We start from the raw sequence: 15,814 nt of genomic DNA on the forward strand, positions 1-15,814 counted from the left end.
CATAACTGTCCACATTTCAGATTGTATAAGACATAGTCCAGGTTGTATTCGCACAAATCCTTTACATTGGCACTGAGCATCAACCAATGTATGACACATAACAGACCGCTATTACGCAAGCTCTGATGTTTTTAGTAAAAATATCAAGTATTAGAACACATTTCCATGGTGGAGTAAAATTTTCCTGTCTGTGCAGGAGAGAATGAGAACTAATAAATGATACACCCAAATTTGATGGGTTTCAGCTAGCAAGAATGGGGTGAGATTCTACATGCTTCAAGAACTTAGGAATAAAATGTCTTCAAGAATTGCTGTTAGTGGATGGTTGAAAATGAATTCTTCTAATATTGTACTTTCTCTCCCCATTTCAACTGACTTTTATATTTCAAAAATCTGAAGTAATAAAAGATCTAATGATGTAAAAAGTAGCATTTGCAAGCTTTTTTTCTTTTCTTACACTTAAATTAAGGCTGAGTTTTAATACTTTATCTGTAATACACCAAATGCAATCAGAAACCTAACATTTTGCAATACAGAAGGACCATTTGGGCTTTCATGCCTCTGCCAGCTCACTGAAAATAGCTGTCCGTTTAATTCCAATTACTTCCTCTTTCATGTCAACTCCGAATCTTACAGTTTACTAGGATTAAGATATTAAAATTCCAACACCATCTCATTCACACCAGTTCACTTTGGCACCAATCTCAAAATGGATGCCCTTAATGTAGCAAAATGTCACAAAACTTTATAAGCAGAAATTATCAAACAAAATTTATCACTAAGTCACAATGATACAATCTTGATTAGTGACTTTGACTTGTAAAATCACTCAATAGGCATGGAAAATAGCACAGTCAAAACTTTGTGTATTCACAAATTGTTGTGTTGTAGTCGACAAAAAAATTAACTTCTGTTTGGTGTTTAATTCTGTGGATTCTATTTTCTCTCTTTTTTTCTGGGCTTGTGTGTGTGTCACAAAGTAATACTTTTCTATTGTGGCTGGTACAAAACTTTGTCATTTCAGTTTATTTGAGTACTGTTAAGGTAAGGGGCAGGGTGTAGGGAACATCTATGATTCTGGTAAGTACACTCAAGCAATGCTGTATCGAGTTTAATATGCACCCTCCAATAAGAGATGAACAGGCATCAAGAATAACAGCAAGCAATCTCAAACTCTCTAATAGGTCCACTGGGGTCTGTCAGGACAGATTTTTAGATAAGCCACTGCAGTGGGTCCCCCATCCTCATCTATGCCTCGTAAATCATGAAAAGGACAGTTTCTAACAGGTCAAATTAAGATAAAATGCCTTTAATTATCAAAGCAACAGCTATTTGTCCCATCACAAACTGTATTTCATCCTTGAAGTGAGACCAAGCCCCCAGTCTAGATGCGCTTATTGTGTCGCTGTGACACCAGGCAGGCTTCAGCTGGTTTCCTTTCAAGAGACAGAGAGGAAGGTGGCTTCCTGTCAACTGCCATTCAACAATTCCAAGAAAGGAAATTCTAAACAGTGGCTGGAGGTGGGGGAAGGGCGCAAAATCAAGAACGAATGTTCTCCGCCTCCCACCTCAACCCAGAGCTTAAGGCCTGCTGATTAGACCAATTATCATTACTTAATAAGTTTTCAATACTGCTCTACTCAAACAGAACAAAAAAATTTAGTGACACCACAAAGGACTCAAGGAACAACTGTGCGGATTCAAGTTTCCATTACGGAACCCAACCTGAAATTGGAGCCTCAGCCTAAGTATGCAGCATTCAAGGAGTGAGGTATGTGAGAAAGTTGAGATGGCACAAATTTTTAGAGGAAAAGCCTTTTGTGTGTGTGTTACTTGGCCTCGACTCTTAGTGCCTCCGGTGTGAATGGTGAGGCTGTGTGTGTGTGTCTGTGAGTATGGGTCTGGGTGTGGGTGTGTGCATATGTGTGTGAGTGCATATGTTTGTGTGCGTGTGTGTTTGTGTGTGTGTGCATATGAATGTGTGTGTGTGTATGAGTGTGTGTGCGTATGTGTGTGGGTGTGTGTGTGAGGGCATGGGTGTGAGTGTATGTGTGTGTGTATGTGCATATGTGTGTGTGTGCTTGTGTGTGTGTGAGTGTGTGTGTGTGCATATGCGTGTGTGTGCACATGTGTGCGTGTGTGTGTGTGTATTTGTGTGTGTGTGTGCGCGTGTGTCAATTCTGAGGCTGTGTATGTGTGTGTGTGCGTGTGAATGCTGAGGCTGTGTATGTGCGCACTGTGTGTGCATATGTGTTTGAGTGTGTGTGCACGTGTGTGTGTGTGCATGTCTGCGTGTGCGCATTTGTGTGTGTGTGCGCATTTGTGTGTGTGTGCGTGTGTGAAAGCTGAGGCTGTGTATGTGTGTGTGTGTGTGTGTGTGTGTGAATGCTGAGGCTGTGTGTGTGTGTGTTTTAACAAACTATTGATTAGGTTTGTTTGCTGGCTGGCTGGAGACTCATTAACAAACAGCTGAGAGGCTGCTTTTTCAGGATTTTAATCCCCCAAATCTTTAGTGTCTGAAAAGGCTATTGGGCTGCCCCCCTGCTGCTTTAGCTCAACCCTGGCACCTGGGTCACTGTTCAGCCAGGCCCAATGTCAGCATTGTGGTATTCGTATAGAAAACAATCTAAGTCTTATCTTGACTTCTGTGGGATGAGGTGCAGAGTGGCTACATAAAGAGCAGTTGTAACGACCAAATCATTAACCTGTTGTAACCTGCAGCACATCTGTCCCTGTCGCCAGGGTTGGCCAGGAAAGGTTTTATCTGTCCCTTAAAGAGTTAACCAACGTCAGGCAGGGCAAGTCACTTTTATTTATTTGGCAAGGATGGGATGGTTGGGGAAGATGAGAACACCTCAGCCTGTCCTCAGAAATTGAAGCTATTTTCCTATTTTACTTTCCATTGCCAATTATCTCCCCTCTCTTGCTCATGCCGGGAACACTTCCAAGGACACCCATCATTATACATCACACAGCTGCGCCTAGTCCGATCCCCATCTCACATCTGCATAATAATGTCCAGCTGAGTCAGTGGATAAAGACCTTGCCTACCTCACACCATCATTGCTCCCAAACCACACACTTTCCCCATCTCACCAACATCCAACCCTATCCCACTGCCCTGCCTTGCCTGTCATGCTCAAAGCATCAATGCCAGTTGTGGCACTCCCTCTGATACGATCAAACCTAATGCACCCATAGCCTGAATGATTCATCGCCATACCGGGTGTTGCATTTACCCATTGAGTCTGTGCAGGAATATGAAGTGTGCTTTTAACATACCAAGAGGGCATGAAGGATTGTGCAAATCTATTTTGAAAGCACCACAATTGTACATTCATAAACTTTCAGCAGAAACATTTCTTTGACTGAACGTGGAAAGACCCAGTGCAGTAATGGTTCAGATTAAATGAAGCCTGGGATTGGCTTTTGCACTGGCAGCTCCCACAGTTCACAACAAGAATGAAACATGCATTTTACACTAGTTCCTAATGCTTTGAGCTTCTCAGGGCTCCCCCATGTACCATTAGTTTTACACAAGCATAGGTTTTGTTTATTAGTGCATGTGGGAGCCTGCAGGCTGGCATGGCAATATCATTTTTCTCTGTTAAGTTTGAATAAAAACAAGAGAACAAAAAACATGCTCCCCTCTATCCCAGCCCAGTAAAAGACATGGCACAGAAAAAACAGCAGTGATTTCTCTAAATGGAGGTGCCCAAAAATGTATTTCCAAATCAGCACGGACACTTCCTAAAACTCAAAGAGCCATATAGGAACAAAGAATGCATAAACTGATAAAGGAAAATTAAAAAGTTTCGATTTCGCTGGTTTCAGTGGGCAAAGACTGAGCCTTTTTTGAATTGAAAGCAACAACAAGATAGGCTCAGATTGAGTACGGAACACATGCAGCCAAATCTCCTTCAACTTTAAGCTAAGCCATCATATACAAGTTGAGTGCACAACTATCCTGTGATTGGCCAGTAAAATAGGATCTAAAGACACAAAGAGAATTAATAAAGTGAGCTGTAATTGTATAGTGCTTTTTATAACCTCAGCATATCCCAAACCATTTTGCTGTCAATGAGATACTTCAGTACAGAGATAGTAAGAACTGCCGATGCTGGAGTCAGAGATAACACAGTGTGAAGCTGGAGGAACACAGCAGGCCAGGCAGCATCAGAGGAACAGGAGAATTGACGTTTTGGGCCTAGACCCATCATCAGGACTGAAGTTAAGGGACTAGGCCTGAAACATCAACTATCCTGCTCCTCTGAAGCTGCCTGACCTACTGTGTTCCTCCAGCTCCACGGTGTATCGATTACTTCAGTACACTACTGTTTAAGACAGGCAGAAGTGGCAGAAATTGGGAATAAACCATCAGCTGGTGCCTGTTTTGCTGATGTTGGGTCAGTGAGAAGATTTATGCACTTCTTGAATTGTGTCTCAGTGTCCATTACATCCACCTTTGAAAACAGTGGGGGTCGCTGTTTAACATCTCATCCTAAAGAAAACAACTCTGACAGTGCAGCACTCCCTCAGTAACTCAGTGGAGTATGGGTTATCTGCTCATGTGGGTGGAGTGGAGCTGAATCAAATCAGTATTTTTTAAAATGTCCTTGAACTTTAATCTCATTTATATGATCTTGCAGATAGTGTCCAAGTTGAAATTGAGAATAATCGACCATTGTGGGTATTTTATCATCAGTCATACATATTATATATCCACTCTTTCTGAGCTGGCTGTGACGTTGGGAGCTGTGATTACAGACATTCCTGCTCTTTGAAGTAACTCTGTGTGGGGCACTCTGTTCTCCCATTCGATGCCTCAGATGTTCTGAATGCATCTCCTATGGAATCAGTCTGCTTAACATGTAAGGACAATGTAGTCTTGTGTCTCACAAGCCTGTAGAAGAGTGCATATTAACACAGCTTTATTGATCCCACACTCTGTGATATCATTGTGTAAATTTGATAGCTAGCTGGGGTCTTCAAATCTGTAAATTTCTCCTGGGATCCTGTCTGAGCATACTGATTTCTTTGAGGGTAAAGATCAGATGGCCTTGTCAAGTTGCAAAACATAAGTTTTCACATTTAGGCCAATCTGGAAGTTTGTCTATTGCTTACAGTGGATTGGTATTTAAACAGACCCCCAATACATTTCCTGTCCACGAGCAGAGCTCCCTGTCAGTGCTAGGAGTAGGCGAGCAACTGCATGAGGGAGGACCATGCACAGTTTGCAGGAGTTTATAAAAATTCCTCATGCCATATTGATCAACATGGTCTTGAAGTTCTCTGATTTGTTCACCCCCCCACAACCTCCTCCCCCCCCCACACCCCACCATGTTTCTTGCATCCTATGAAATATTTGGTGCAGGTTCCATTTACTCTCTTGGAGTGATTTCTCAATTATGGATGTGTCGATGATTCCTAATTTAATCTCCATTAATTAATGGTTTAATCTCCTCTGCCAATTTGCTTCGAACATCGTTCTCATTTAACCAATCTTGATGGTTTCTCTTGTTTTCCCAGGACAGTACTGGCAGCTTCGAGATCTGTTGGTTTGAAAGTTAACCATGCCACTTCAACACCATCTCGTGGGTTTTCTTTGGAGGATGGTTGTTCCCTGAGTGTGAGCCTTAATTGTTCGTGGCTCTCTGCAGATGCAATTTGCCACACATTTGGCTTTCTTCGGTGTCTAGTGCATGTTGTCCTTCATTTCTGTGTGATAATAAATTTTGTCTTGGAGCATGGCATCTTTGGGTGCGGAGAGCACTCGCATAATCCAGTGATCACAAAATCTTTTACGTGATGGTGAAGTGAATCTGATACCAGTGTTTAGATTTTGGGTGCAGCTATATATTTTTGCACTTTGCCTCTGTCTAAAGATTGTATTGGAATTGTCTAAGGATTGTATTGAAAGATTTGGCATATTTCAGTGGTTGCAGAGACTTTGGCAAATCATGTCATTGTTTATGTATTTCCCCACCTTGTTTCCTTGAACACTATCACAAGCCTGGCAGTTAGCTACTGGTCTTGCACCAAAGTCCCCTTTCACAATGAGCTTATTCTATTGCGGATTATTTGCAATAGTTCTGTCCTGGCCATCAGGATTTGTCCTTGACAACCGCAGGACTAGGCATTGTTGAAGCACATATACTGACAGTTGTTGCATACTTTGTTGACAAGAGGTGATTATTTTTGCCATGAGGGCAAAAAGCTTCCCAAAGTCAGGTTTTGGACCCCAAGTGCGGTCACTAGTTGAAAGTTTAGTGCTGCAGAGCTCTGGCCAAGTTATAAAGGTGCAAAACCCTGTTTGAACTCTTGTTTCTTTTTCTAGAAATGCTGCCAAGCCAGCTGAGTTTGTTCAGCATTCTCTGTGTCTATTTCAGATTTCCAGCATTTGCAGTACTTTGCTTTTCTAAAAGCCATGCAACTGTCCTCCTGTTCTCTCAGATGTCATGGAGGGTGCTACAACAATTTTGAAGCCTCAAAAAGCAGTCACAGAGGAAAATGGTTTGGGAAGCACTGTCCCAGGGAGAGTATCCAAACTTTCTGTAAAATCAGATTTGACATCACACTGACAAAGCAGACACAACCTCTCACCTCCTGCCTACCCGGAAGAGAATGTAGTTTGCAGATAGCTCTGTCAGTTGGCCCTCCTCTGCTAAGCAGGTTTTACATAAGCAGCAATATCAGTATTATTTTGCTATAGCACCCTGCCACCAAAAGTAGCTCTGTGTTGTGGTCAGGAACAGTTCTTCATCAAGTTTGAATGTTTCAAGAAGCTTAGTAAAATTTGTGCACTGTGTGGGTGAGTACAAAATGAATGAATTTTCTTTTTTTTCCAGGATGTAACAGCATGTGTGCGAAGGCACTGGCACGATAAAAAAATACCTGCACGTGAGTCCATTAGAGTGGAGATGGTTTGGACAGATCACCTTTCTCGATCTTGCCCATCTGCTCCCACTGGCTTAACAAGATGACTGGAATTGTGTTGGCTGCACTCGATGATCTACAGCGCCTCTGCACCCATGCTGACAAACTTTGCATTGCACACACTGCTGTGCTACAATGCTTCCAGTACCACTAAGGCAATACCATTTCCTCTGCTGATTCCATCAAGGCAGCTATTTGTTTTTTCGTGCATTTAGGAAACAGTGATTGGAAATGGATAGTCTCCTTCTTGCATGGACACCAGCTCATGTGGTCTTCTCTCCTGTTTGTCCTTTGGACAACATAACTGCAGGGATGTGGCTGCTGCCTTGCACAAGCAGCTATGTGAAGCTATAGCGGAGAGCTGGATGATTGTCAGGGACCATTTTCAGTTATCCATTTAGCTCTGAAGTAGGACTGCGGTTGACTACTGTAAAAGGGGCTACTTCCGACACATACTTCAACATCTATATACAGGAGGCATTCATAAATATTTGCTGCATCTTGGTACAACAGCGGGGCATTAGTGAAAAATTCCAGCCTTGACATTTCTATATCTTAAGCCTTCGGTCTACTGAATTTAATCACTCTCTAGGTCAAGTCTTTCAGTTTCACCCCTCTACCCTGCAACAGAATCTCTTCTCTCCCAAACATTGCCTTATTACACAAAAGGAGACAAGTTTACCTGAGACATTTCAGGTTGTATGGGTTGACAGTGGGTTTGAGTCAAAGAAAAAGGCAAATTGACATCAAACCTACTGAATTAGAACCTTTGCCCCAAGTAAATAAGCTCCAAATGATCCCACTAAAAGGAGAGGTTCACAACAAAAACTCCTTTACTAAATATTGCTGAGACAACACAATGCATGTTTCACTGTACAGAATGCTTGAGATGTTCCGGTACACTCAGTGACTATATAAATTCAAGGGTTATTGTTTTAACTGCGATTCCTGAATTTACTGCAGTTACATTGGATCAGTGGCAGGTTTGATGGATTGTTCCCTCTTGGTCAAACAAGGCCCCATTTGCACCAACTGGTTACCTCCCTCCAGTGACCTCTTCCAGCAAGGAAAAATAATCAATTACAGATGGAAGTGAAGTACTGAGGTAGTCTGCGGTTCTGGTTCTGATATGGACAGAAACAAAATACTTTAGACGGACCCACAGATCATTGCTTAGCACGATCCCAGCTTCAGGCAGTGCCCACACACCACATGGTTCAATTAGCAGTCTGTATCCTAACTGCATTGTAACTCTCCTGATCCTTGGCCACCAGACAGCACATTTCAGCACCAAGTAAGAGGAGCTGCCTGTTTTTTTGTTTATTTGTTTTGAACAGAAAGTCATCACCTAGCAATGGGTGACAGAGTGGAGTCACTATGGAACCTTTGCCAGGAATCTCAGCTCAGGAATGATGTTGAAGAGCAGAAGGTAAAATAATTGTGGACTCAGATCAGACTTGAGTTATAACTTGCATTATAGTTTATTCATCTTCTTGAGTCTCATTAAAACATATGTATACATTAGGCATGAGTACAGGCGAATGCACCTACAGTACAGTGTCCAGATTTTTTTCTTCTTTTCTGTTTCCAAAAATAAGTCCTGTTGCACTCAGTGAGACAAAACACTCAAAAATAAAAACCGTGGGAACTGCTCCAGTCAGTCAACAAAGACCAAAGCAGCATTGTGTGAGACAGAGCCAAAGAGAAACTTCAAATTTCAAAGTGGCAACAGTTTTTGTCAAAGCACCCAGAAAGGATTTATCAGTTCATACTGTTACATGTGCAACTGTCCTTAAGCTGCAGTCAGAGAATGAATTGGTGATGCTTCATCCCACCTCACCCCAGTTTCTTAAAGGAACATTTTGTTAACCAATCAGGGCACCATGATATGGAGAGGGCCACTGTAATCTTTCAATGTACAGGCTGACCTGTTTTCCATGTCTGTCTAATGCATATTTATTTTTACCCCTACTCTCAAGAACAACCAAAATTGACCACAATCATAAAATAAGCAAATTAATCATACCCCAAATCTCACACAATAATTTAATATTAGATGGAACAGTGATTCTGGCTTCAGGACTGGTAACACACTAGATAGGTTAGGGAGTATGAAGGGCTTTGACTGATGGTGGAAAGGCTCTGCAGCAGATAAGAGATCATTCCTTTCACCTCTTTATTCACTGTTTGAATCCCAGGACAGAATAGCAGCCATTGAGAGCACTGTATAATGAAGCAGCTCAGGATAGTCATGGTTGGTGCTAGGAGTGAATGAAAACAAATCTATAGAACCTTGAGTGCTTAATACATAAACCAAAGTAATAATTGTGAAGTTTCTAAGGTAAGTTTAGATTTAATGGTTAGAGAGGGCTGGAGCATGAAAATATGGCAACGTGAATTTCCTGGAGAAAGAATAGCACACAGAGCAAGGGATAGATTAAAAGACTTTTCTGAAACACAAATGAGGCGGATTGAGAGAAATGAAGTGCCAAGGCACCTTATATGGCAACTGATAGAGTGATGGCTGATTAGTGAGGCTGGAGCTGATTATTTGTCCGGAGTAGGGGAATGGAAGATACAGGTTGGATATGCGGTTGAAGTCAATAACTGAAATAAAAATGGGTGAGAGGGTAAAGGAATTTGGATATGAGATTAAAATAAGTATTGTTTAAAAAATACACCAAAAAACGTCCCAAATTTTACTCTCACAAAGCAAACTAATTAATAAATGTCTGCCAGCAGATGACAGATGGGGATGCAGGTCTATGACAGATTATGCAACACTCTACCGTGGGAACAACAGCATGTTACAAGACGCTTCAATGTACCAGTACAATGTTTGTAAGGGCAGTGAAATATCCCAACACCATTAAACTTGTTGAACAACTTTACCTCTGCACACTGACTTTTGGGCAGATTCTGAGCTTAACATTACACAACACAGTTTACGGTTCAAACAAAGCTACAGGCAGGGACATTGTGTGGAATGGGTTACACTGTTTGGAATCCAACAGTTATTATCCTGTTAGTCTATAAAAATCGGATGACACCAAAAGGTGCTACGTGTGGGATCAAAGTTATTCAACAGAGTAAGTGACACTGTGAGGAAACATGTGCTTCAAGCAGATTGTATGTCAGGCAACACATAACACTTGGCATAAATCACCATTTGCATTGTGATAAGCTGTACTGGGTTGCTGCCGTTATACGCACCAAAACCACAATGGAAAGGAAGATAGGCAGTGGAAACAGAATCCACTCTGGACTGAATCTCCTTCACAATGAACAGACCCCCCCAAGCTGTGAGCAAAACAGGGGGCGTAACATTTCATTCTCAAAGATTAAGCACCCAAAGTTGAAAAATAAAGGGATTTTGATCGGCAAAACACAGTCCAAATATTTAAGATGAGCATTAATGTCAATTTAATAATTAGATATTTCATTTTGCCTACTGTTAACTTTTAAGAAAAGAATACGTCTGCTTACCAGTGTGTAACTACCTGTCAATGCTACTTGGAAGCAGAGTGAACATGAGCTCCATGGAACAACCGGAAGAAATTGCTGATACCTCCAATGTCATCTCCAATGTAAAGGCTCATTGAAAAATACTACAAAACAGGGTTGAGGATCACGTTGCATAAAGCCAAAGCTGTGCTCCTCGCTGTTTAAACTAAACACCCTCTCTCTAACTCGCTCTTGGGAACTTTAAGTTTGTTCAATGTTTCAGGAATTATAAATTCACTCGTTTAAAATCAAGTGTGGAAAATACCCAGAAAACATAAGTTTCAGTGTAGGAGCAAATTATTGCAGATGCTAGAATCTATACTGAAGATGGATGGATGCTGCCTGACCAGCTGTGATTTCCAGCATTTTGTGTGTGTCTATGTGTGTGTGTGGCTTCACCCAGTTCAAAATACATGATGGAAATAAAGGCAACAGATGTCTTGGGAATTTCAGTTTTTATTTTCTGGTGTTTTAAAAAGCTGAATTGATTTACTCACTTCATTCCACTTAACCACTGCACCCCTCAAGGATGGCAATGTTGCTTCACGGAAGTGCCAAAGATCGAACTTAAATTGTACAATTCAAATTGTGGAGTGTGAACTAAAAATATATCCACAAAAAAATCAAAAACTAGAGATAAGATAGAAACTTGAGGGGGTAGGTGGGAGTGATTCCCAGAAATTGAGCAACTCACTTGCTGAAGTCAAAGTGTGTTATGTAATCTGAGCACCAGATATGTTTTGTGTAATCTATTGTGTAATTCATATTGTTTAGTCCTTGCAAACCAACTATCGGTTAATTAACGTGTCCAGGGGTTCCAAAGGATCAAACTATTTTCACAGAATCACAGTACAGAAAAGGCCCTTCAGCCCATTGAGCCTGAACTGCCAAAAAGTTCTGTTTTCTAAAACTTGTGTGGATAAACTATCAATCATTATAATAATGGTATAAGTTCTGACAGGGGCATGAGCAGGCATAAATGGTAAATGAAAATTGCCCGGCTCTCTCTTCAATCGACTCAGCATCTATTTCTATGGAGTGAAACAGAATGAGTTTAGTGCTGGCTGTGGGATAAATAATCCACTGTGCAACTCCCAATTTATCTAATGGATAGAACTATTGTCTGGATCTTTTTACCATTGTTTTCCACGTTGGTTGCAGTGTAGCAATGAAAAGAATTGCCGGTCCATAACCCTGGGGATATAAAGTAGAACCTAACCCTAATGGTGCACACTTGGGACAACATTTTACTGGAGCAAGGTAACCATAAAACATAGTCGCTCACTCCCACATCAACATCCCTCCTGACCCCAGGCCACCTGAGCAAAGAGTGGGGATAAATGAGTGCTATTCTAGCTGGCAGTCAGTAACTAGTGGTGTGCCTCAGGGATCGGTGTAGGGACCGCAATTATTTACAATTTATATAGATGATTTGGAGTTGGGGACCACATGTAGGGTGTCAAAATTTGCAGATGACACTAAGATGAGTGGCAAAGCAAAGTGTGCAGAGGACTGTGCAACTTTGCAGAGGAACATAGATACATTGAGTGAGTGGGCAAAGGTCTGGCAAATGGAATACAATGTAAATAAATGTGAAGTCATTGGTAGGAGTAATAGTAAAAAGGATTATTACTTGAATGGTAAAAAGTTGCAGCATGCTGCTATGCAGAGGGATCTGGGTGTCCTTGTGCATGAATCACAGAAGGTGAGTCTGCAGGTACAACAAGTAATTAGGAAGGCAAACGGAATTTTGTCCTTCATTGCTAAAGGGATTGAGATTAAAAGCAGAGGGGTTATGTTGCAGCTGTACAAGGTGCTGTTGAGGCCACACCTGGAGTACTATGTACAGTTTTGGTCTCCTTACTTGAGAAAGGATGTACTGGCACTGGAGGGGGTACAAAGGAGGTTCACTAGGTTGATTCTGGAGTTGAAGAGGTTGGCTTATGAAGACAGACTGAGTAGATTGGGATTATATTCATTGGAATTCAGAAGATTGAGGGGGGATCTTATAGAAACATATAAAATTATGAAGGGAATAGATAAGATAGAAGTAGAGAGGATGTTTCCACCGGCAGGTGAAGCTAGGACAACAGGGCATAGCCTCAAGATTAGAGAGAGCAGATTTAGGACTGAATTGAGAAGGAACTTCTTCACCCAGAGGGTTGTTAATCTATGGAATTCCTTGCTCAGTGAAGTAGTTGACACTACTTCAGTAAATGTTTTTAAAGATAAGGTAGTTTTTTTTGAACAATAAAGGAATTAAGGGATACGGTGAGAACACGGGTAAGTGGATCTGAGTCCACGAAAAGATCAGCCATGATCTTATTGAACGGCGGAGCAGGCTCGAAGGGCCGGACAGCCTACTCCTGCTCCTAGTTCTTATGTTCCACTCTGAGACACAATGTACAACATGTCAAGTATGCTATGAGGATCAGACAGCTTCGTCTTTTACCAGTTTTCTCTGTTCCATCCAACTACCCTTGAGAACTTTTGTTCCTGTGGCCATTCTTCATACATGCACTTAATCAGAAAAGGGAACATTACAGCCAAGTTTGATCTTGTTCCCTCATAACGAAAGCATATATGTATATACCTACATGCACACACGTATTCCTTGGGTGGGGAGTTGGTGGGTTATCAGAAACAGGAACTCTGTCTGACTTTCCCTGCTCTTACCTTCAAGGGCACAAAGACCCATTTAAGATCCCCATTGCTACTCCTAGCTAAGCCCAACTAATGCAGGTCAGACAAAACAAAACTGACCAAGCCTGGGAGCTGCCTGATCTGTGTGGCTCAGTACACCTACTGAGTCAGTTCCCATTGTACGTTCAACACTAAGATCATTCACCTTGTCCATTCCTTGCTCCTGCTTCTACCTGAAAATGCACTCTTATCTAACTGGAGACAAAATCACAGTGGGAAATTACAACTGGCACGCAATTGACTCAGCAATGGTTAGTTCCCTTTCACAATGACGGAACCAACCTGAGATGGCCAAATCGTGCACAGAATCAAGCCCCTGACTTTGGGCCTTCAATGCAAGTTTCAAAAAAATCTTAGTTCCCATAAAGTCTAAAATATCTCAGACTTGTATCTCAGTCAGTGCCCTGTGCACACAACTGCATGCACATTGTTAGATTATAGCATCCTACCCATTATTGCTGAGATGTTCGATCATATAACTAGGGCTTATGTATATCCATACTACCTTAGGAGATCTCCCATTCATGTATGAAAGAACTTTTTCCAATTCATTCATGTCATGCGGGTGTCACTGGCTAGCATTTATCCCCCTTGCCTAATTGCCTTGGAAAAGGTCGTGGTGAGCTGCCTTCTAGAGCCACTACAATCTTTGGGGTTTGGGGACAACCACAGTGTTGTCAGGCTGTTCCAGGATTTTGACCCAGGAACGTGAAAGAATGGCAATATGATTCCAAGTCAAAAAGCTTGAAGAGGAACTTGAGCAATACAGGAAAAGACGTTGACCATCTCCCTCTCAGATGTGTGTCCCATAAGTCTTCCTGGATTTGGATTTCTCCATGTTTTTTTTTCCCACTGTTTTCACTTGCACAACAAATGCAAGAGGATTAGGGTGATAACAGGCACTGCTATCCTCAGGAGTACTCACACAGCACCTGGTATTTTTTGAATGGGAGATTTCTGGGTGTGGAGAGGGTGATCAATGATGTCAGTGAAAAAAAAATCTACTGATGGGTCTATGACAAAAAAAAAACACTCGTTAACTGGGAGAAAATAGCCAAGGAGATGAATAAGTAGGATCTGTTCCCTCAATAATTTTTTTGGCATGAGTTATAGCTCTTTCACTACTCCCAATACTGCAATTACTATTAATGATCCTCTAAGTCTATATATCTGCTGGAACAAAAGAACAGGACTATTCTATTCAGCACTATCCATCACTTAATGAGATCATGTCTAATCTGTGGTCTATAGACCTGCTTTTGCCTCATATCCTTCAATATGATGTGATGTTTCTCAGTGGAGGGATTAAGTGCAAATGATATTGCACAGGATGTGGACAACTGACTGCACCTTGGGGTAAATTCTACCCTTATTGTTCATTCTTGCTGCACCTTGTAAACATTGTTTTGATTTTCTCATCATAGCCCCTGCATGCCTTGCTGCTGCATCACACACTTTAAACATTGTCCAAGTGAATGAAATGTGGTTTTATAAACAACACAGCAATGCAATGGTTATGGGAAACTAGTGACATTTTGAGCATGTGTGTGTTTTTTAATACATATTTGTCCCAGAAATTCAAACATAATGAACACAGATTGATCACGGTCTACTATGGGCTCGATGACGACTCTGTGGAATAAACTGAATCAAGCAACCCGTCCATTTTTCTTTAGTCCAGAAAGGATGAAATGCGAATCGAGCTTCGGAACTCAAGTTTCCATTTCCCCAAGTTTACTTCTGCACCTCGTGACATGGAGCCATGAGTGGCTGAGGTTATCAACAAATTACCGCATCAACAAAGAAAAGTATCCAAACTCGAACCTCAATCCCCACCCCTCACCCTGCTTCTCTGCTGTTCCTTGCCTGATATTGGTCGAGGTGAGAACCCAATTCGAGCCAGTTTTGACCGATGTTTACACATGGCGAACTTTGGATTCCTGGTGAACAAAGTCTGAAAACAAAAATATTGCCAACAGTGCATTGGTTTTTGACTGTGAGGTTGTTGCCTGGGAAGCCAGTGCCCAGAGGGTGTGGGAGGGCCAGGGAAGAAATCAGATATAAGTGCAAGGAATCCGGGAAAGAGAGCGTCGTACAATCCCAATAACAAACGGTCTGTTCAACAAAGTTTAGGACCGGTCTCTGTTAACTTATTTTTTTTGAGTAATCCAACAGGCCTGGTATTGGGCAAGCCACTGTGGCAAACACCAGGAGGCGCAGACTTGTAATTAACCCTTTCCAGGCCACCAGTGTCGCAGGTACTGAGGCAAAGTGCCAGCAAGGGGCCCGGAAGCTTTCTTGACTACAACTTTTACTTGTTTTGATGTCCTGTCTGTCTGTCGCACTGCAGCAGCCGAGAGGAGAAAACAACAACAAAAAAAAAACAAAAGAAAATTCATCTCTGTTCAGGTCAAAGCAGCCACGAATGTCCCAAATCGATTAGAGATGTCCGAATGCAAAGATCTCCAAGTTTGCATGGGGCTCCGGCCTTTAGAGTCAGTAAGGTCGTCTGTGCAGTGAACCGACAGGCACTGCAAATGGCTGCCAGTCTGGACTGATGAAGCCTTGTTCTGGGAAAGCTCGTGGGCTGGAAAGGGTTAATAAACAGAATAAGTTTTAGTTTTCTGGATTAAGGACCATTTTTGCTTTTTTTCTTTCTTTCATAAACAAT

At 41.8% G+C, this 15,814-nt stretch overlaps 1 protein-coding gene and 1 long non-coding RNA gene across 7 annotated transcripts in view; one reads left to right on the plus strand and one right to left on the minus strand.

Annotated features, from left to right (window-relative positions):
* Window positions 1-15,814, minus strand: part of mn1b (meningioma 1b) — a 137,623-nt gene that overhangs the window by 96,531 nt on the left and 25,278 nt on the right. The window contains exon 2 of one of the 6 annotated variants that reach the window (XM_048611185.1): window positions 8,394-15,730. The exons of 4 other annotated variants lie outside the window; for them this stretch is intronic. In XM_048611185.1, coding sequence (XP_048467142.1) covers window positions 15,549-15,730 — 182 coding nt within the window. In that variant the 3' untranslated portion in view covers window positions 8,394-15,548. Of the gene's footprint in view, window positions 1-8,393; window positions 15,731-15,814 lie in introns of those variants that run through there. One more of the 6 variants, XR_007264624.1, reaches the window with a different exon arrangement.
* Window positions 1,454-9,827, plus strand: LOC125485921. Its single transcript, XR_007264625.1, has 2 exons — window positions 1,454-1,771; window positions 6,849-9,827. It is a non-coding gene; the product is annotated as an uncharacterized LOC125485921 (long non-coding RNA).

Source organism: Rhincodon typus, chromosome 24 (genome assembly GCF_021869965.1).
Source record: "Rhincodon typus isolate 14 chromosome 24, sRhiTyp1.1, whole genome shotgun sequence".
Taxonomy (NCBI): domain Eukaryota; kingdom Metazoa; phylum Chordata; class Chondrichthyes; order Orectolobiformes; family Rhincodontidae; genus Rhincodon; species Rhincodon typus.